The sequence below is a fragment of the Pseudophryne corroboree genome, chromosome 5, assembly GCF_028390025.1.
Source record: "Pseudophryne corroboree isolate aPseCor3 chromosome 5, aPseCor3.hap2, whole genome shotgun sequence".
Classification (NCBI taxonomy): domain Eukaryota; kingdom Metazoa; phylum Chordata; class Amphibia; order Anura; family Myobatrachidae; genus Pseudophryne; species Pseudophryne corroboree.
Window position 1 is genome coordinate 649,306,431 of NC_086448.1, and position 22,990 is coordinate 649,329,420.

A 22,990-nucleotide genomic window follows, 5' to 3' on the forward strand; every position below is an offset into this window, starting at 1 on the left:
CGACTTTGGAATATTCAGAATCCAGCCGTGCTGTTGTAACACTTCCCGAGAGCGTGCTACACTAATCAGCAACTGCTCTCTGGACCTCGCCTTTATGAGGAGATCGTCCAAGTATGGGATAATTGTGACTCCTTGCTTTCGCAGGAGCACCATCATTACTGCCATTACCTTGGTAAATACTCTCGGTGCCGTGGACAGACCAAACGGCAACGTCTGGAAATGGTAATGACAATCCTGTACCACAAATCTGAGGTACGCCTGATGAGGTGGATAAACGGGTACATGAAGGTAAGCATCCATTATGTCCAGAGACACCATAAAATCCCCCTCCCTTGCGATGACCGCTCTGAGCGATTCCATCTTGAACTTGAACTTTTCAAGTATATGTTCAGGGATTTTAATTCAATATGGGTCTGACCGAACCATCTGGTTTCGGGACTACAACATGGTCGAATAATAACCCCCTCCTTGTTGAAGGAGGGGAACCTTGACCACCACCTGTTGAAGATACAATTTGTGAATTGCAGTTAACCCTGTTTCCCTCTCGGGGGGGGGGGGGGAAGCCGGCAGGGCCGTCAGTGAGGAGGCATCTTCTCAAAGTCCAGCTTGTATCCCTGAGACACAATATCTATTGCCCAGGGATCTAACAGGGAGTGAACCCACTTGTGGCTGAACTTACGAAAGCGTGTCCCCACCGGGCCTAGCTCCGCCTGTGGAGCCCCAGTGACCTGCGGTGGATTTTCGTAGAGGCCGGGGAGGACTTCTGTTCCTGGGAACTAGCTGTGTTGTGCAGCTGGTTTCCTCTGCCCCCGCCTCTGGCAAGAAAGGACGCACCCCAGACTTTCTTGTTTCTTTGTTCGAAAGGCTGCATTTGATAATGACGTGCTTTCCTAGGCTGTGCAGGAATACAAGGCAAAATATCAGCATTACCAGCTATAGCTGTGGAGACCAGGTCCGAGAACCTTTCTCCACACAATCCTCAGCCTTCCATATGCCACTTAAGTTGGCATCATCTGTCCATTGCATATTCTACAGGATACGTCAAGCAGAAATCGACATAGCTTTGCCTCTGGGACCCAGTATACTCATGTCTCTTTGGGCATGTTTTATGATATATATCTCTTAAGACAGCATCTTTTATATATATATATATATATATATATACACACACACACACACACACACACACACATACATACTAGGGTCTCAATTTCTGCTGATAAAGGTACCTGTCCACGCCGCCACAGCGCTATAAACCCATGCCGACACAATCGCCGGTCTGCATAGTGTACCAAAATGGGCACGCTATCTGCAGGATCCCTGAGAATAGCTAGGGCTACCTTTTGGGCAAACGTGACACCCTAGGGGAAGATTCCCATCACATCCTGGCCCTAGTGGGGAAAGGATACTGCCTGAGAATTCTTTGTGGGAAGCTGCAGTCTCTTGTCTGGAGATTCCCGCTCTTTTTCCTCATGAGAGGAGGGAAATTTACCTCAGTTTTCTTCCCCTTAAAATGTGTACCCTTGTGTCAGGGACAGATGAGTCATCAGTGATATGCAAATCATCTTTATTACAATAATGATATATTGAATACTTTTCTGCCATTTTGGCTGTAACTTTGCATTATCGTAGTCGACACTGGAGTCAAACTCTGTGTCGATATCAGTGTCTATTATTTTGGATAGTGAGCATTGTGAGACTCTGAAGGTCTCTGCGCCATAGGGACAGACATGGGTAGATTTCCTGTCTGTTCTCTAATCTTTTGTGCAATAAATTCACCTTAGCACTTACACATATCCAAACAGGTGTCGTCGACAGAGACACCCTCTCACACACATATTAGCTCCATCTCCTCCTTAGGGGAGCCTTTTACCTCAGACATGTCGACACACACGTACCGACACCACACACACAGGGGATGCTCTATTTGAAGACAGTTCCCCCACAAGGCCCTTTGGAGACACAGAGAGAGAGTATGCCAGCACACACCCCAGCGCTATATGACCCAGGAATCACACAGTATCGTAGTGTTAACCCAGTAGCTGCTGTATATATTGTTTTTACGCCAAATTTATGTGCCCCCCCTCTCTTTTCACCCTCTTCTATCGTGCTTCTGCAGGGGAGAGCCTGGGGAGCTTCCTCTCAGCGGAGCTGTGGAGAGAAAATGGCGCTGGTGAGTGCTGAGGAAGAAGCCCCGCCCCCTCAGCGGCGGGCTTGTCCCGCGATTTTGTGTAAAATAATGGCGGGGGCTCATGCATATATACAGTGCCCAACTGTATATATGCCCACTTTGCCAAGAGGTCTCTAATTGCTGCCCAGGGCGCCCCCCCCCCCCTGCGCCCTACAGTGACCGGAGTGTGTGGGTATAATGTGGGAGCAATGGCGCACAGCTGCAGTGCTGTGCGCTACCTCATATGAAGACTGGAGTCTTCTGCCGCCGCTTTTGACGTCTTCTTGCTTCACACTCCGGCTTCTGGCTCTGCGAGGGGGACGGCGGCGCGGCTCCGGGATCGGACGACCAAGGGTGCGTTCCTGTGTTCGATCCCTCTGGAGCTAATGGTGTCCAGTAGCCTAAGAAGCATGACCTATCCGCAGTTAGTAGGTCTGCTTCTCTCCCCTCAGTCCCACGTAGCAGAGAGCCTGTTGCCAGCAGATCTCTCTGAAAATAAAAAATCCTAACAAAATACTTTCTTATTAGCAAGCTCAGGAGAGCTCACTAAAGTGCACCCAGCTCGTCCGGGCACAGATTCTAACTGAGGTCTGGAGGAGGGACATAGAGGGAGGAGCCAGTGCACACCAGTATTCCTAATTCTTTCTTAAAGTGCCCCGTCTCCTGCGGAGCCCGTCTATTCCCCATGGTCCTTACGGAGTCCCCAGCATCCACTAGGACGTTAGAGAAAACTTGGAAATCTCCATAATCTCGTACCTCCCGATTGTAGGATTTGTTCTAGACTCAGTGAGATGGGAGCATGGTCAGAAATCAGCACGCTGTGAATATCAGTGTGCTTCACTTGTGAAACTAGCAAATCAGCAATTAAGAAAGTCTATACGAGACCATGAGTGGTGAACATTAGAATAAAAGGTAAATTACCTATCGGTTGGGTTTAGTAGTCACCATATATGAGTGACCTGGAGAGATGTCCTAATTGATTGTATCAGTTCCCATAAGTGTGAGTTTGGGTTGTTTTGGGGGAGCCTTTTATCTAATCTAGGATCATCCACGAGGTAAAATCCCCACCCACCACTAACGCAACGTTCTCACGCTGCACAAGAGTATTGGAAAGATCCTGCAAAAATTCAGACGTACCTATGTTTGGGGCACACACATTTACCAATGTATACTTAGGTCCCCACACGTCTACATCCAGTATTAGATACCTGCCATTTTGGACACTGGTGGAATGTAGAATGGTATACCGTAAGTTCTTTTGAAATAATATCAGGGGGAGGGGGGGGGAGACAGAGCACAGACAACAAAAATGTATGCAGAAAAAGTATAACACATCATTTCAAAGTACATTTTCTAACATTTTCCTCAAACATTTGAAACCTTACAAGCATCATCGCTACAAATAACACTTGACACGAGCTTAGAAACATAAAACAAAATTATGAATGAAATATAAGTAGCTCCAACATGGACATACAACCCTATACTTTGTAAAAGGTAAAACACACTAAGGCCAATGTACTGTAGTATAGTGTACTAGTGATCAGCCAGGCTTCTAGAACCTAACATCTTTGTGACATGAGTTTTAGCTGTACTGGGATCAGTGAAAAAGAACGTTCTGCCATTATCTTGGATGCGTAATTTTGCCGGATACATAAGGGCAAAGTGGGCATTATTATCAGAGAGTAGTTTAGAGACATTGGAGAACTCCCTACATTTCTGTGCCACTGAGGGTGAAAAATCCTGAAAGATGAGGATCTTCTGGTCCCCCACTTTCAGTTGGGAGCTTCTGCAGTACGTATGCAGAATCAGCTCCTTCATGCGGAAGCCCATGAACCTCGCAATCACAGGTCGAGGCCTAGAATCACTGTCAGGTCTTGATGGACCAATTCTATGAGCCCTTTCAAATATGTGGCAGAAAAGTCTCTTCAGGAAGCTCCAGGGCTGCAAAGACTTCGGTGGAAAGAAATCCTGGCTATTTTGAATCCCTAATGGACTCTGGAATACCCACAAATCTGAAGTTACAGCTCCTATCTCTGTTTTCCAAATCAATCTTAGCTTGTAAAGATTGAATTTTGGTCGTATGAGTGTCTGCTGTATGTTGGAGACCATGTACATGATCTTCCATGTCACTCACCCTCTGTTCTACCTCAGTAAGCCTAGTAGAGTGTGTTTCCAACTTGGCCAATGTCGTGTCTAAGGTAGTCTGAATCTGTTCAAGTTTTTTTTATCAATGAATTGAATATTCAAGTTTTTTATCTGAGGCATCAATATTTTACAAAATCTTGAGCCATTTGTGACAAGGAGGAGTGACGCGAGGGAACTTCGGTGTCAGACATCTTATCTGGGGAATCAGTCATGTGAGGGGGTGAAGGTGGATGCGATTTGCCAGTGGTCTGCTTAGCCTTGCTCATTCTAGTAGAAACAGTAGACTGGTTAGATTTGCATGAACAATTTTTATGGACATATTTGTCCATAACCCACCTATCAAGAATCCTTTAGTAACAAGGTACCGGTAGTACAGAGTATTCAAAACTACACTGATGCACCATACTGCAAAGGTTGTATAACTTATATCAGAAAAAAAATGCAGAAATGTGGCAGAGCTACTTAAGTGACAACCAACATTTACCTCATTACAAAATTATTATTCATCAGGGTAACACTCCTCACTGAAAAACAACAAAACAAACAGCATATATTACCAGTAATAGGAGACTGTGCAGTGAAATATACGAAAAAGAAACTGAACTTAAGCTGGGACCAAATATATGGTGTTACCAGGTTACAAAAAGTGTGCAGGTCTATCTAGAGGCAGAGGGTTTTAGGGTGAAGAGCACAAATATCAAGTGGGTACCCTAAAATTAATAAAACACATAAAATGTCACAGTAAACAATACTGAAACACAATATATGTCACCCTAGTCCCACAATGTGCCAAGGTTCCGGAATTTGTCTTGTACCAAATGGTCCCAAAAAGCAGCGGTGTGTCTTGAGGCACTAACAGCCTTATCTCCCAGGCAGTATACGTAGCAAGGATGTCGCTGGGAGAGAAAAAGACGATAAGAAAAAAAAAGGGGGGGGGAGGGGAGGAAGAGGCATGTAATGGGAAGGAGCAAAGGGCAGCAGGGGGGGTAGGGATAACACAATAGGAGGGTATTGGAAAAAAGAAAAGGAGAATGATTATTAGAGTGGACATTAGTAGAAAAGGGACAGGAAAACGAACAAGGTTAACACCTAGGGATGGAATAGTGCACACAGAGTGTTAGCACATGCAGTGGAGAGTCCGGTCATCAGAGAGCAGCCCCCAACCAAGTTGGCACTGAGAGCACCACTCAGCAGACACTGCATGTGGAGCTGGGAATCAACTGCAGTGCACCTCAGTGTGCAGCAGCCAGAAGCAACAGCGGGCAGCCTAGGGGGAACCACCGCGGACCTCAGAAGCAGCACATGCCGGAGCCCTCCATTAACAACCTTCCCGACAGCGGTCACAACAGTAAGCAGGGCACTGGGGTGAGTAGGCTTCTTCTGCACCTCCTGCTCACACAAGCTGACAATCCAGTGCAATCTCCGTCCCTGCACTGATCAGGGTCTCAGCACGGTGCTACACAGTCCACGCCCGGAAGCACCCACTCTCCCTCTCTCGCTGGTGTCTATACACTCTGTCGGCAGCCTTTTCGCTCCCTGCACTCCCCGATCCGCAGTGTTCGCCTCCCGAGGGGTGGACTAATGGAGAGACCGTTCACTCCTCAGCGCAGTCCAGGGCAGCTTCCCGAGAAGGAGCAACAGACAGTCCCGACGGCTGTGGTAAGCCCTGTTTGGGGTATTTATCTGGAAAGGGTGTCACCTGGGAAGAAATGAGGGGAGACAGCAATAACGCCAAACGATCTTTGTCAGTTCGCGCCTCACCACGAGGTGGTCATACAGGCCTCTATGAGTGATGGCCAGACTCCAGTGGAAACTTGAGCCCCATACGTATTAAAGGTATCCTCCGAATTCCTGCAGTCTCCAGCGGGCAAATATCCCCAAAGTAAGCCACTAGGATAGGGAAGCAACAGGGATGGTAGATGTTCAGGCAGCTGCACAGAGCTAAATTAAGATGCAGCCATGCTGGATGGCCCACCCACCAGAAGTCCTTTGTAATCAATTCTTATTTATTTTCATATGTGCTTTGTACATAAGAATCAACAGAAATAATAATAGGATTTTAAATTACCTACCGGGAAGTCCTTTTCTCATAATCCGTAGAGGATACTGGGGTCCACATTAGTACCATGGGGTATAAACGGGTCCACTAGGAGCCACTGGCACTTTAAGAGTTTGAGAGTGTGGGCTGGCTCCTCCCTCTATGCCCCTCCTACCAGACTCAGTCTAGAAACTGTGCCCGAGAAGACGGACAACTTCGAGAGAAGGATTTTACAGATAGTGGCGAGATTCACACCAGCTCACACATACAAGGCAAACCAAGCTAACCAGCTTATAACATCAGCAACGGCTGAATAATATTACTTAACCAAGTAACAAAACAGTAATTAACCAAGAACTAAGCAGTACTGAACTAAGTAACCACTGCAGGATCACGAAGCGCTGGGCGGGCATCCAGCATCCTCTACGGACTACGAGAAAAGGATTTACTGGTAGGTAATTAAAATTCTATTTTCTCTTACGTCCTAGAGGATGTTGGGGTTCACATTAGTACCATGGGGATTTACCAAAGCTCCCAGAATGGGAGGGAGAGCATGGAGGCTCCTGCAGAACTGACTGACCAAACTTCAGGTCCTCAGAGGCCAAAGTATCGAACTTGTAGAACTTTGCAAACGTGTTCGACCCAGACCAAGTAGCCACTCGGCAAAGCTGTAAAGCCGACCCGCCCAGGAAGAACGCACCTTACGAGTAGAGTGGGCCTTAACAGACGTAGGACACGGCAATCCTGCCGTAGAATATGCATGCCGGATAGTGAACCTGATCCAGCATGCTTAGAAGCAGGACACCTAAGTTTCTTGGGATCATACAGGACAAACAGTCCGATTTTCTGTGACGACCAGTCCTCTTCACATAGATTTTCAGAGCCCTTACAACATCCAAGGACTTTGATGAAACTGAGGAGTCAGTAACAACTGGCACCACAATAAGTTGGTTGATATGAAATGCCGATACAACCTTTGGAAAGAACTGCGGATATGTCCGGAGCTCAGCTCTATCTTCATGGAAGTGGCTCTTACAAGACAAAGCCCCCAACTCCGACACACGTCTAGCAGATGCAAAGGCCAACAAAGTGACAGCCTTCCACGTGAGAAACTTGACCTCAACCTCCTGTAGAGGTTCAAACCAATCCGATTGGAAGAACTGTAACACCACGTTAAGATCCCAGGGCGCCGTAGGCAGCACAAAGGGAGGCTGGATGTGCAGAACCCCTTTCAAGAAAGTCTGAACCTCAGGGAGGGAAGCCAATTGTTTCTGGAAGAAAATGGATAGGGCAGATATCTGGACCTTTACGGATCCCAACCTCAGGCCCATATCCACACCTGCTTGCAGGAAGAGGAGAAACCGTCCCAGTTGAAACTCAACCGTAGGAAACTTCTTGGACTCACACCAAGATACATAATTTTTCCAAATACAATGGTAAATGTTTAGACGTTACTCCTTTCCCAGCCTGATCGGGGTAGGAATAACCTTGTTTGGAATGCCCTTCCGAGCTAATATCTTGCGTTCAACCTCCATGCCGTCAAACATAGCCGCAGTAAGCCCTCCTTGGCCAGTCCGGAGCAATGAGGACTCTTGTTCTTCTTATGAGTTTTAGAACCCTTGGAATGAGTGGAAGTGGAGGAAACACGTACACCGACTGGAACACCCACGGCGACACTAGGGCGCCCACTGCCATGGCTTGCGGGTCCTCTGACCTGGAACAATACCTCCGAAATGTCTTGTTGAGATGACAGGCCATCATGTCTATTTGAGGTAACCCCCAAAAAACTGTCACCTCCTTGAACCCCCCCGGATGGAAGCCCCACTCTCCTGGATGGAGATTGTGTCTGCTGAGGAAGTCCGCTTCCCAGTTATATACTCCCGGAATGAAGATTGCTGACAGCACCAACGTGTGTTTTTCTGCCAAGAGGATGATTCTTGTTACCTCTGACATTGCAGCTCTGCTCTTCGTTCCGCCCCGTCGGTTTATGTAAGCCACCGTCGTTACATTGTTCGACTACAACGGTCTTCTCCAAGCGGCCCATCTTCTGAGAGATCGAGCCATTCAAGTGCAGACGGCTTAGTTCCAGAATGTTTTTTGGAAGGCTGGATTCCAGGCTTGACCACCTTCCTTGGAAGGTTTCCCCCTGAGTGACTGTGCCCCAGCCCCGGAGACTTGCATCCGTGGTTAGAAGGATCCAGTCCTGAATCCCGAACCTGCGGCCCTCCAGAAGGTGAGGCAGTTGCAGCCACCAGCGGAGTGAAATTCTTGCTTTCGGCGACAGACGTATTCTCTGGTACATGTGTAGATGAGATCCCGACCACTTGTTCAGGAGATCCAGTGGGAAGGACAGAGCATGAAACCTTCCATACTGTAGAGCCTTGTAAGAGGCCACCATCTTCCCCAGAAGGCGAATGCACTGATGAACCGATACCCGGGCTGGCTTCAGGACATCCCGGACCATTGTTTGAATCACCAACGCTTTCTCCTCTGACAGAAACACCCTCTGCACTTCCGTGTCGAGGATCATTCCCAGAAAAGACAGACAACCTCCTGGTCGGCTCCAAATGTGATTTTGGAAGATTCAGGATCCAACCGTGTTCCCTGAGCAGATGAGTCATGAGAACAAAGGACTGCAACAACATCTCCCTGGACGATGCTTTTATCAGCAGATCGTCCACATATGGGATTGTGTTCACCTACTGTCTGCGGAGGAGAACCATCATTTCGGCCATCACCTTGGTGAACACCCTCGGTGCTGTGGAGAGGCCAAATGGCAGTGCCTGAAATTGATAGTGACTGTCCAACAGTGCAAATCTGAGATAAGCCTGGTGCGGCAGCCAAATCGGAATGTGGAGGTACGCATCCTTGATATCCAGGGATACTAGAAACTCTCCCTCCTCCAGACCTGAAATCACTGCTCTGAGAGACTCCATTTTAATTTTGAACACCCTCAGGTAAGGGTTCAACGATTTCAAGTTCAAAATTGGTCTGACCGAACCATCCAGTTTCAGAACCACGAAAAGGTTTGAATAATAACCCATGTTTTGCATATGAGGTGGAACTGGGACAATGACCTGTGACTTTTCCAATTTTAGGATGAGTTCCTGCAGAATAGCCATGTGTCAGCAAAGCTGGCAAGCCTGATTTGAAGAATCAGTGAGGCGGGAGTTCTTGAAACTCCAGCCTGCACCCCGGGACACAACATCCTGTGCCCAGGGATCCAGGCCTGACAACACCCAGACGTTTCTGAAATGTCCGAGTCTCGCACCCACCAACCCGTCCTCCAGGCTGTGCGGTCCACCATCATGCTGAGGATTTTGAGGAACCAGAAGCAGGTGTCTGGTCCTGGGATCCTGCGGGTGCAGGCTTTTTGGATTTTGCACGACCACCTCTAAAGAAAGTGGTAGGAGGCTTGGACTTTTTTGCCTTAGCGGTCCGAAAAGGACTGTGACACAGGTGAAGATAATGGTTTCTACGTAGAAGGCGTAGCAGAGGGAAGGAAAGGTAACTTACCCGCGGTTGCCGTGGAAATCCACGCATCCAATGCTTCCCCAATAAGAGCTTGACCTGTGTAGGGTAGGTTCTCAACACTTCTACTGGATTCCTCGTCTGCAAACCATTGGCGTAGCCAGAGTCCCCTGCGGGTTGAGACCGACATGGAAGATATCCGTGCAGTCAGCGAACCCAGGTCCTTCATGGATTCCACCATGAACCCTGCCGAATCCTGTATGTTGCGTAAAAAAATTAAATGTCACTTCTATCCATTGTATCCAAATCCTCTAGTAATGTGCCAATAGTGGGCCTTAACGCCACTCCTGAAGCAGTGTAAATGAATTTGAGTGTAGTGTCAATATTACGATCAGCCGGTTCTTTTAACACGGTAGATCCAGGGACAGGTGAAACCACCTTTTTAGACAGTCTGGAGACAGATGTGTCAACAATGGGAGGGTTTTCCCATTTTTTCCTTTCCTTCTCAGGGAAGGGAAAAGCAACCAGAACCCTTTTTAGGATCTGGAATTTTTTCTCTGGGTTTTCCCAGGATTTTTGCAAAATATAGCATTTCATTCTTTAGACGCAGGGAAGGTTAGCAAGGCTTTTTTATTGTCAGTGAAGTAAGCCTCCTCAACCTGCTCAGGTGGCGTGTCATTAATGTTTAACACATCTCTAATGGCCTCAATCATGAGTTGCACGCCCTTAGCAAATGATGCCGCCCCCCTCAGCACATCCCCATCACCGTCTGCAGTATCAGAATCGGTATCTGTCATCTTGCATAATTTGGGCAAATGCACGTTTCTGTGGGAACATGCTAGGGGATTTTACAGGAATAAGGACAGAGCCTGACCAAACTGCTATAGAGTTCTTTAATACCAGAGTTTCAGTCGCAGTATTAGCTACCCTAGTAGAGATCTGAGAGATCATTCCTTTGATAGAAGTTAAACACTCAGGCTCAACAAAAGGGATCTGAGACAAAGCATTACAATCCTGTGTACATGGAATGGATCCCTACACACGGCTATGTGAGATATTAACCACACACAGGGAAATGTCAGACACAGTTTCCACCCCAAGTATGCCACAGAGATTGCGCTTTCTGAGGTAGAACTAACAAAACGAACAGCACTGTCTGTGTACCTTAATAGACTACACAGATTTTTAAACAGCCTCCCCCCTCCCTTTCTACAACCCCCTGGTACCGCACAGGATAGCTGGAGTTGCTTGGAGGGACAGCTCTCCCTGTCAGTGTCTGTGTACAGGAACTTCACCCCTCGAACATGGCGCTGCTTCCCGCTCTTCATTTTATTATACTGGTCTGAGGATTTCTGCTGGCAGCAATCCAGGGATCCTGACAGGCTTGCTGGCCAGTGTAGGGTATAGGCGCTGGCTCAGGGCGCCCCTCACAGCGCCGCACTATGTACCGCTGAGCACCGGATTGCAGTTAGTACTGCGCTCCCTACCCTGTTGCCGCCATCTTCACACCAGCTCCCCGCTTACCAGGAGGGGCGGTGACTCACTCACCACCAAAGTCTTCTGACTCTGTAATGGGGTGGCGGCATGCTGCGGGAGTGAGCGGTCGCCTGGAGCAGCTAACGATCAGCACCCTCAGGAACTCAGTGTCCTGTCAGCAGAGATAGTGGCTATGTAATAAAATATTTATTTTTGGTTCTGCTTTTCTTTCCTTAGGTGGACTCACGATGCATACCTTGGGTGCCCACCAATGGATTGCAGTGATAAGTGCCTACAGTTAGAGGCATGGTTAGCCTCCACAGAGGATTGGCTAACTATTACAGAGTATGGCATTACACACACACATATACATACACCAGGAGACCTGCCTCATTGTTTTTCTTTCGAGTGCTGCAGCAGGGTGAATTCATATACATACATACATACATACATACATATACATACATACATACATACATACATACACAGACACACTCTCTATGTAATAAAAGGCTAACACTGCTCCTTACCTCTATATGAGGAATTGAAGAGATATGCCCACCGGCGGCCACTAGATGGTACCCGACAGACAAATGCAATTGATGCTCTGTTCGGGCGTGCACAGCTGTTGTCACAGAAATGATGGTTATGTTGTGCCATCATTTTGATGGGGTGGTAACTAGTATAAGTATATATTATAAAGTGTGTAAAAAAAAAATAAAAAAAAAAAAAATATATATATAATATATATATATATATATATATATATATATATATATATAATTCAAGTGCTCAGTCTGGTACCTAACGGCTAGAGGGGGTGGGCTCACTGGGGGTTGCCCTGCAGGGTAGCTAGCACTTTTAAGCTAAGATGGGTACAAATCTGCTAGGCAAAGGGTGCAAGTTGGGCTGGCGTTTAAACACCCCAGCAACAGCAGTTTGCCCCCTTCACCCACAAATAAACTCCACCCTGAGTGTCTGTATCCAAACCAGGGTCTATTGAGGAATACTTGAATTATATCCAGTTTTACGTCAGGATACCTGTCTAATGTTGGGTACACACTATGCAATATAGCTGTAAACAATAAAGTGCATGTGTGTGAGCACAGACTATATGTAAACAACGTAATTTACAATCATATCAGGTTAACCTTGCTGCACCAGCAGAGACAATCTATCTAGCAGATGTTGCAGACAGTGCCATCACAACTGGGCAGACAAATATAAATGCCCAGGTATTTGTGATGTCCACCCAGGCATGGAGAGCAGCTGATTGGCAAATGTGTATAGCTAACCAAGTCCGTTGCTTGTTTGGCGCGATGGGTTGTCAAAGGATAAACCTTTCAGGTGTGTACCCAGTGTAACCCATGGTGATGTCCTCCATATCCATGTTTTGGTGAATGCCCCACAACTATTCCTTAACAGAAGCAAACGATAAGGATCTTTAATGAACTGGGATCACCACCTTAGTAGCTGCATTCGTAAGATGTTTGCGAAGCTATTACTTGCATTTAGAGGTGGGCATAGAGGAGTAATTAAATAGATGGCAGTCATTAGGTTGACATGAGTTAGGTCGACATGAGTTCCACAATTTAAACATTTTGACCTTTTTCATACTTAATGATCCACGTGGACTACAATTGGGAACAGTAACCTGTACCGAGCGCAGCAAGGCACTGTGCCTAAAGCTCGCTTGCCATGCGATGGGTCACAGTGCACTAATTGGGGTTCCCCGTCACTTATCGAAGAAAAAAAAACAACCTCATGTCGACCAAACGTGGTTGACCCAATGTATGTCAACCTAACTCATGTTGGCCTAATGAACCACACCCTAATTAAATAGCCAAAATTGGAAATCAATAACTCGTTGCCAGAAGGTGGTACATACCTGCCACAAGGTAGCAAGTGCCAGGGTTAGGTGCCAAATTTGGAAAAGTAAGTCACTTGTTGGGATCAGCATCAGAAGAGCCTTTTAGTGAAGCCCACTGTTGAGTCCGATAATGGGTAGATGAGGCAGGGAATATGGCGCCGGTGTCCTCTGTCAGAACCTGGAGCTGGTGGAGTGAGCTCAATAGAAAGCTCCTCACACAAAGGCTTGGGGGTATATTCAATTGATGTTGAATCTCTTTATTTGTCGAAAAACAGGTCTTTTTCGTCAAAAAAACATGTCAAATCAGATTAGACAATTCAATACGGCACTTAGTCAAAAAACCTGTTGGTTCAGTTTCGACTTTTGACTATTCGACAGTCGAATGTCTGTAATGTTAAAAAGGCGGCATTTCGACAAAAGTATATGCAATGTAGAATCGGTATCAGTGCTTTTCGACATTACTTTAGTCAGTTTCATTGTGCCAAGTTTTCTGGCGTTAGCCAACAAGAAATCTTAAATACTTTTATTTTTTGATGCTTTTTTGATTTCTAATAGCATATCTATTTATATTTGAAATAATTATCTACTTGTTTTTTTGTATTTATGACCCACATTACTATATTTAGATTTTTCCCAAGAATATTTTTTCCTGTACTCGGCTGAGGGAAGAAATGTACCCATGATTCCACAGTTTTACCCAGGTTACACTTCTCCAAAGCCACTCCTCCTAAGTCACTCATGTGTTTGAGACTTCAGGAAGACGAGCAGCCATTACAGTCAGCTCTCTTGTGGAATAATTTTTTTAGGACAATCCGCGTTTTTAAACATATATATCCTATTTTTTAACACAGACTACAATAATGGAGCCTTTTTCTGACCAGATTGTGATGTTCATGCTGGTGGCAAGTGTTGAGGATGAACAGGCTGTGGAACTTCAGGATCGTGGTCAGCAAATGTCTGCATTGGGTGAGTCAGTGCGTGCATCATTTCCACTAGGTGTGTACTGGAAGGATCTCTGAGAGTTCGAGGTGATACAAAATTAATCGCTTATCGGCTTGCGAAATATATTCGCTGTACGATCTGTTGGAGCCAGACCTGGATCCTTGGGCACGGACCAATCACACAGTCAGTGGTTTCCAGAAACTGCTGGCTACATTAAATTTTGTGGCGTCCGGCACATTCCAGCCTACTTTGTCTCAAACGTGCGGTTTTTCACAGCCGACACTGTCGCGCTGTATAACCCAGGTCATTAAGGCGTTCCGCAAATTAACGACCCAGTTCATCAAATTTCTAGATCTGAACAGCGGATGGCGTGAGATCAAATTAGGCTTTCACAACAAATTTAAATTTCCCAACGTTCTCGGCGCGATTGACTGTAGTCACGTGCACATCAGGCCGCCACGGAATTCCGAAAACATTTTTCCGAACTCAAAACGCTTCCATTCCATGAATATTCAGGCGGTCTGTAATGCAGATATGAAATTTACCAACCTTTTTGTGGGATTTCCTGGGTCATCTCACAACTCCTTCATCCTAAACCAGTCATCGCTGTTTCAGGATTTTGAGACAGGAAATATGCCGGGTGGCTGGCTGTTAGGAAAGTTGTATTTTTTTTTTATGTTTAGACTCTTCCGGTGGTGCTCTTTTATACTCCCCGTCGAACGTTTGCGGCATAGTAAATGCATGTTGTATTCTACACAACATATGTGTCGAAAACCGTTTGCCGGTGACTCTTCATCGCAAGGCTATCCGCAACGGGAACCGTTCTGCTCCACCGGTGGGTATGGACGAAGGAGATGAAGCTTGAAGAATTTTGATCGAGATGTATTTTTACTCAGCCTGTGAGTATACTTGGAATATTTGTATTTTCATGTAAAATCAGTGTCATTTTTAATTAAATTGATGTTTTTTATTACAGAGTTGTCCTGTTGATATCCTGTTATCCACAAGTTGCATCCTGTTGATGGGTTGTCGCAGTTCTTCTGCCAGTTTACCCCCCTCTACCATGGACAGCCTACTTGTGATGTGGACCTGCCCTACCGCCATGTTCCAAAGACACCCTTCAGGCGAGATGTATTGGCCAAAACTCCCTCTTGTCGGTGTAACCTGTGTGTATGTGCAGTGTTGCTGGTACCTGTTCTTTTCCAGGAAGGATGACACTTCCAAATACCGTGAAAGTAATCTTATCTCTTCCACAGGTCCTACGGAGTATCCCTCCCAAAGTTAAAAGTACCCTCTCCAGATGTAAAGTGAAACTACAGTACCCCAGCTATACCATGGACGGCCTACTTGTGATGTGGACCTGCCCCACCGCCATGTTACAAAGACACCCTTCAGGTGAGATGTATTGGCCAAAACTCCCTCTTGTCGGTGTAACCTGTGTGTATGTGCAGTGTTGCTGGTACCTGTTCTTTTCCAGGAAGGATGACACTTCCAAATACCGTGAAAGTAATCTTATCTCTTCCACAGGTCCTACGGAGTATCCCTCCCAAAGTTAAAAGTACCCTCTCCGGATGTAAAGTGAAACTACAGTACCCCAGCTATACCATGGACGGCCTACTTGTGATGTGGACCTGCCCCACCGCCATGTTACAAAGACACCCTTCAGGTGAGATGTATTGGCCAAAACTCCCTCTTGTCGGAGTAACCCAGGCATGTCCAAACTGCGGCCCTCCAGCTGTTGTGAAACTGCATATCACATCATGCCCCGACACAGTTTTGCTGTCAGAGAATGCTAAAGCTGTGTCAGGGCATGCTAGTATGTGTAGTTTCTCAACAGCTGGAGGGCCGCAGTTTGGACAATGCCTGGTGTAACCTGTTTTTTTGTGCAATGTTGCTGGTACCTGTTCTTTTCCAGGAGGGATGACACACTTCCAAATACCTCGAACTTAATCCTTTTTTCTCTTCCACAGGTCTTACGGAGTAGCCCTCCCAAAGTTAAAAGTACCCTCTCCGGATGTAAAGTGACACTACAGTACCCCCCTCTACCATGGACAGCATACCACAAGACCTTCAATACCACCGCATTCCTGAAATTCCCTATTGTTTATTTCATTTACTATAATTTAAAGGAAAAACACAAAACTTGTAAATTGAAAATTTTATTAAAGAAAATTAAACCGTTGTATTTTCTATTGTTCTGAAAAAATAAATTGTAATAAAAAAAAAAATAGTGTTTGTTCTTCATACATTCCTTGTTCTTGTGTAGATATCTGTTGAAAAAAATAGAAAATCATACTTAAGTAAAGGGCACTGTAATGATGTCACGTTCACATTCCTTTTCCAAGAACATTTGTGGAACCAGACAGTCCAGCAATGGGTTTTGCTGGACTGTGTGGTTCCCCAAGGGCAGGCGGGCCAAAGTGGAAGAGTCGTGGTGTCTGTATTCTGCACTTTGCCACGCCTGCACTTGTGGAACCACACAATCCAGCAATGGGTTTTGCTGGACTGTGTGGTTCCCCAAGTCCAGGCAGGACAAAGTTTGTGTAAGTGTGTGTATAGTGAAACATGGCATTACTCACCTTTGTAAGCACAACACCAACAACGCTGTTCACGACTATCAACCATCCCTATGAAGAATTAAAAAAAAATTAATATATACTAGTCAAGCAACACAGAAGTGAATGAATAATTTACACAACTTTCCATCAAAGGGGTTTTCTAAATAAAAAAATGGTATCAGATTTGATCTTTGGCCCATCATATACTGTATGTAACCACAAGGAGCTTTCATCAGTTACCACACTCCTACATGCCCGCGCATGTATGTCTAGACCTAGCTCCTTGGTAGTACCCGGTCGGGGGTGGGAGGAGCACATTAAATTGAAACAATACAAAGAAGAAGAAAAAAAACTAATGGAAGCAGAAAAAAATATAGGATTTTGATACCTACCGGTAAATACTTTTTTCTTAGTCCGTAGAGGATGCTGGGGATACCATAAGAACCATGGGGTATAGACTGGATCCGCAGGAGACATGGGCACTTTAAGACTTTGAAAGGGTGTGAACTGGCTCCTCCTTCTATGCCCCTCCTCCAGACTCCAGGGAGTCTGTGCCCAGGGAGACGGACATTTTGAGGAAAGGATTTTATTGTTAAACTAAGGTGAGATTCATACCAGCTCACACCTCAAGCACGCCATACAACTTGGCATTCAACATAATACAAGGCAACGGCCTGAACAATGTCAGCAACAGGCTGACTATAACGCAATCCAATCTGAGTGTAACCAGAACTAATAACTGCAGATACAAACCGCACAGGGACGGGCGCCCAGCATCCTCTACGGACTAAGAGAAAAGTATTTACCGGTAGGTATCAAAATCCTATTTTCTCATACCTCCTAGAGGATGCTGGGGATACCATAAGAACCATGGGGTTTATACCAAAGCTCTAGAACGGGCGGGAGAGTGCGGATGACTCTGCAGCACACATTGACCAAACATGAGGTCCTCATCGGCCAGGGTATCAAACTTGTAAAATTTTGCAAGTGTTTGGACCCGACCAAGTAGCTGCTCAGCAGAGTCGTAATGCCGAGGACCCCGGGCAGCCGCCCAGGATGAGCCCACCTTTCTGGTAGAATGGGCTTTCACCGATTTTGGCAACGGCAATCCAGCCGTAGAATGAGCATGCTGGATTGTATTACAGAGCCAGCGTGCAATAGTCTGCTTGGTAGCAGGAGCCCCAATTTTGTTGGGAGCATACAGGACAAACAGAGCCTCTGTTTTCTTAATTTGAGCCGTTCTGCTCTATCTACATGAAATATCAAATAAGGGCTCTTGTGAGCGAGACAAAGGCGCTAACTCAGACACCCGCCTCGCGGATGCCAAGGCCAACAGCATGACCACTTTCCAAGTGACAAATTTCAACTCCACCTTCTGTAAAGGCTCAAACCAATGTGATTGAAGGAACTGCAACACCATGTTAAAAATCCCATGGTGCCATTGGGGGCACAAAGGGAGGTTGGATGTGCAACCCACCTTTCACGAAAGTCTGAAATTCTGGAAGGGAGGCCAAGGGTTTCTGAAAGAAAACCGATCAGGCTGAAATCTGTACCTTAATTTAGCCCAACTTTAGGCCCGCATCCACACCTGCTTGCAGAAAATGAAGAAAAACGTCCTAACTGAAATGCTTCCATAGTAGCCTTCTTGGATTCACACCAAGACATATATTTTCTCAAAATACGGTGCTAATGTTTAGACGTTACTCCTTTTCTAGCCTGAAGTAGTGTGGGAATGACCTCACTGGGAATACCCTTTTGGGCTAGGATTTGGCGTTCAACCGCCATGCCGTCAAACGTAGCCGCGGTAAGTCTTGGTATACGCACGGCCCCTGTTGTAACAGGCCCTCGAGTAGAGGAAGAGGCCAGGGATCTCCTATGAGTAATTCCTGAAGATCTGGATACCAAGCCCTCCTTGGCCAGTCTGGAACAATGAGGATCGCCTGAACCTTTGCTCTTCTTATGATCTTTAGAACTTTCGGAATGAGAGGAAGTGGAGGGAATACATACACCGACTGAAAAACCCACGGTGTCACTAGGGAAAGGAACAATATTTCAGAAGCTTCTTGTTGAGACGAGACACCATCATGTCTATTTGAGGAGTTACCCATAGACTCGTCACTTCTGTGAAGACTTCTTGAAGACCCCACTCTCCTGGATGGAGATCGTGTCTGCTGAGGAAGTCTGCTTCCCAGTTGTCCACTCCTGGAATGAAGATCTGGAACGCGCTTGTATGTCTTTCCGCCCAGCGGAGAATCTTTGTTGTCTCTGCCATCGCCGCTCTGCTATTTGTTCCGCCCTGGTGGTTTACGTACGCTACTGCAGTTATAAATGTCCGACTGGATCAGTACGGGCAGATTTCGAAGATGATGTTCCGCTTGAAGAAGGCCATTGTAAATGGCCCTTAACTCCAGAACGTTTATGTGTAGACAAGTTTCCTGGCTTGACCATCTTTCCTGGAAGTTTTCCCCCTGCGTGACTGCTCCCCAGCCTCAGAGACTCGCATCCGTGGTTACTAGGATCCAGTCCTGGATCCCGAACCTGCGCCCCTCTAGGAGGTGAGAGCTGTGCAGCCACCACAGGAGTGAGATTCTGGTTTTAGAATTTGTTTGACCCGACTCTGAATTTCCAGAGCCTTTTCCACTGGAAGGAAAACCCTCTGTAATTCTGTGTCCAGAACCATTCCCAAAAAAACGACAGCCGCTTCGTCGGAGTCAACTGCGATTTTGGCAAGTTTAGGAGCCAACCATGATGTTGCAGAACTGTCATGGAGAGTGAAATGTTCTGGACCAGTTGGTCCCTGGATCTCGCCTTTATCAGATCATCGTCCAAGTACGGCATAATTGTGACTCCCTGCTTGTGCAGGAGAACCATCATTTCTGCCATTACCTTGGTGAAAACTCTCGGAGCCGTGGATAGACCAAACGGCAATGTCTGAAATTGGTAATGACAATCCTGAATTGCAATCCTCAGATAAGCTTGATGCGGAGGATATATGGGGACATGTAAGCAGGCGTCCTTTATGTCCACCGACACCATAAAATCCCCTTCCTCCAGACTGGAGATTACTGCTCAGAGAGACTCCATCTTGAATTTGAATCTTCTTAGGTAGAAATGGAGGGATTTTAGGTTCAGAATTGGTCTGACCGAGCCGTCCGGCTTCGGGACCACGAACAGGCTCGAATAAAAGCCTTCTCCCCGTTGTCGAAGTCAAAAAAAATATTACATAAAGAGAACATACAGACTACACACATATAAGTCGCTATACTTGCAAATGCGCGCAGCGAGCACAGCAATATATGGTAACACACGCATTTACACGGACATGCCACAGAGATGGATTCGACACTTCTCATACAGTACATCATTATAATAATATCAAGCGCCAGACATCATGATGATTTAGAATTGTATATGATGGAGTGGCGTCATGTATGTGTATTATTTGAACGAAACCAGATAGACCGGTCATGTTTACTATTGAAGCAACCAGATTGATGTGTAGATTCATTTGATGCTTGTTGTGAAGTTGTGGGACATTGCAGCGGATAATTATGATTACATGTATAAAAGCTAAAATCACTTTTATTAGAACAATACATAGACCAAACAGGTAGTGGACAGGAAACTCAGGCCAGCCCTTTGGACGTCCCCAAGGCTGAACCTGTTCAGCATATACAAAGAAACTAGTGACTCATCATAAATGAGAGAGAATCCCTCCCCCAGAAACTAGATAACATTGACCACACAGGAAGTTAGTGGCTGTAAGGTCTGAGACGATGATGGACTTGCTGGCAGTTCAGTTCCTGTATTTATTTACAGAGAGAGGGAGACATAAGATGCATTGGAGGGAATGGTAATTGTATCTCTGGCCTGTAACTGTATGTAATTGTATGTATTAACTGCTTACTGTGTGAGTGTAACCATGTAACTATAGGTATACTGTACTTTGTAATATATATTGAATCCATATCCTTTTAATAACAAATATATACATCAATGAGCTTTGGAACTCAGATAATGTGTGGGTGTATTGTTTTCTCTTATGGGATGCAGTGTTTTGCGATGTATAGCGCACATTCATGGGATATGGTAATAAGAGATGCAGGCATTTACAATATACATTAGTGCGGGCATTTTAAATTTGTGAGAAATCAATTTGGCATTCTTACTGTTGTGATGGGGGAACCTCGATAATGACCTGATTTTGACACAACTTTTGTATTGCGTCGCATACTACCTCCCTGTCCGGCAGAGAAACTGGCAAGGCCGATTTGAAAAATTGTCGAGGGGAAACGTCTTGAAACTCCAATTTGTACCCCTGGAACACTATTTCTAATACCCATGGGTCTAGGTCCGAGCGAACCCAGAACTGACTGACGAGTTTGAGACGTGCCCCCCCCCTTCCCCGTGCGGACCCCTGTAAAGGAGCCCCAGCGTCATGCGCTGGATTTGGCAGAAACCGGGGAGGACTTCTGCTCCTGGGAACCTGCCACTGCCGGTGATCTTTTACCTTTTCCCTTCCCTCTAGTAGCAAGGAAGGAGGAACCTCGGCCCTTTCTGTATTTATTGGGCCGAAAGGACTGCATCCGATAGTGGTGTGTTTTCTTTTGTTGTGGAGGAACATAAGGTAAAAATCATGACTTACCCGCGGTAGCCGTAGATACCAAATCAGCGAGACAGTCACCAAACAAAACACCACCTTTATAATGGTAGAGATTCCATATTTTTCTTGGAGTCAGCATTCCATTGATGAATCCACAAAGCTCGCCTTGCCGACACTGCCATGGCATTGGCCTTTGATCCCAAAAGGCCTATATCTCTTGCCGCTTCCTTTAGGTAGGCCGCAGCATCCCTGATATAACCCAGCCTTAAGAGGATGCTATTCCTATCTAGGGTATCTATAACAGATGACAAGTTATCTGCCCACTTCACGATAGCACTACTCACCCACGCAGATGCAATTGTTGGTCTGAGCAGTGTACCTATGGCGACAAATGGATTTTAACGTAGTTTCCTGTCCACGATCCGCAGGATCCTTAAGGGCTGCCGTGTCAGGAGACGGGAGAGCCACTTTTTTTGACAACCGGGATAGAGCCTTGTCCACCATGGGTGGTGACTCCCACTTTTCTCTATCCCCTGAGGGAAACGGATACGCCGCTGGAATTTGAAACTTTTTGTCTGGATTCTCCCAAAGCTTTTCAAAAAGAGTGTTCAGTTCATGAGAGGGAGGAAACGTTACCTCAGGTTTCTTTCTCTTGTACATACAGACCCTTTTATCTGGGACAGCAGGGTCTTCAGAGATATGTAATACGTCTTTTATCGCCACAATCATGTACTGAATGCTCTCTGCCAATTTTGGATCTAATCTGACATCACTCTAATAGACACTGGAGTCTGTGTCCGTGACGGTATCCGTGTCTGCCGACTGGGCAAACAAACGTTTTTGTGACCACGAGGGGGTTTAAACTTGTAATAACATCCTCAACAGATTTCCTCCATGCCTGGTTCTGAGATTCAGATTTATCTAATCTCTTAGTAATAAGAGCCACATTAGCATTTAAAGCATTCAACACATTTACCCAATCAGGAGTCGGTGGTGCCGACAGGGTCACCCCCACAGCCGTTTGTGTGCCCAATACAGTCTCCTCCTGGGAAGAGCACTCAGCCTCAGACATGCCGACACACGTGCACAAAACACCCACAAACACACTGGGCATATAGGGGACAGACCCACAATAAAGCCTGTCAGAGAGACACAGAGGAAGTTTGCCAGCTCACAACCCAGCGCTTAAACCCGGTTCTAAAACAGTTACAGAATGTCCCAGACCTGCAGCGCTTTTATAATAACTTATATTACACCAAAAATCACTGTGCCCCCCCCCCCCCCCCCCGTTTTGCACCGTTACTTGTACAGCAGTGTGAGGAAGGACCAGCGTCTCTGCAGCTTCTGTGAAGAGAAAATGGCGCTGATGTGAGCTGTGAGGACTAAGCCCCGCCCCCATAAATGCGCGCTTCAACCCCGCTATTTTCCACAATCTTTATACTGGCGGGGGTTAGGACAGTGGCTTGGCACCTTGTCCCCTCTTGCCAGTCACTTTTTTAGAGGTGTATATGCTGCCCAGTGCGCCCCCCCGCCCTGCACCCTGTAGTGCCGCTGAGTGTGGAAGCATGGCAGTCTTCTGTCTTCCTCTACTCACCTGTCTTCTGACTTATGGCTCTGCAAGGGGGGTGACGGCCGGATCTGGGAATGAGCCCCTAGGCGTACCTAGTGATCAAACCCTCAGGAGCTAATGGTGTCCTGTAGCCAAGAAGCAGAG

General features: G+C 46.3%; 1 protein-coding gene and 1 long non-coding RNA gene across 2 annotated transcripts in view; one reads left to right on the forward strand and one right to left on the reverse strand.

Moving 5' to 3' along the window:
* The window catches only part of LOC134929649 (meprin A subunit beta-like), a 118,662-nt gene extending 115,595 nt beyond the window's left edge, over positions 1-3,067 (forward strand). The window contains exon 19 of the mRNA XM_063925229.1: positions 2,940-3,067. Within this exon, the coding sequence (XP_063781299.1) occupies positions 2,940-3,067 (128 nt within the window). The remainder of the gene's footprint in view (positions 1-2,939) is intronic.
* Positions 3,068-16,258: 13,191 nt separating this feature from the next.
* Positions 16,259-16,897, reverse strand: LOC134929289 (uncharacterized). The gene is made up of 2 exons (XR_010178446.1): positions 16,695-16,897; positions 16,259-16,385 (listed from the first exon to the last, which is right to left on the reverse strand). It is a non-coding gene; the product is annotated as an uncharacterized LOC134929289 (long non-coding RNA).
* Positions 16,898-22,990: the final 6,093 nt, after the last annotated feature.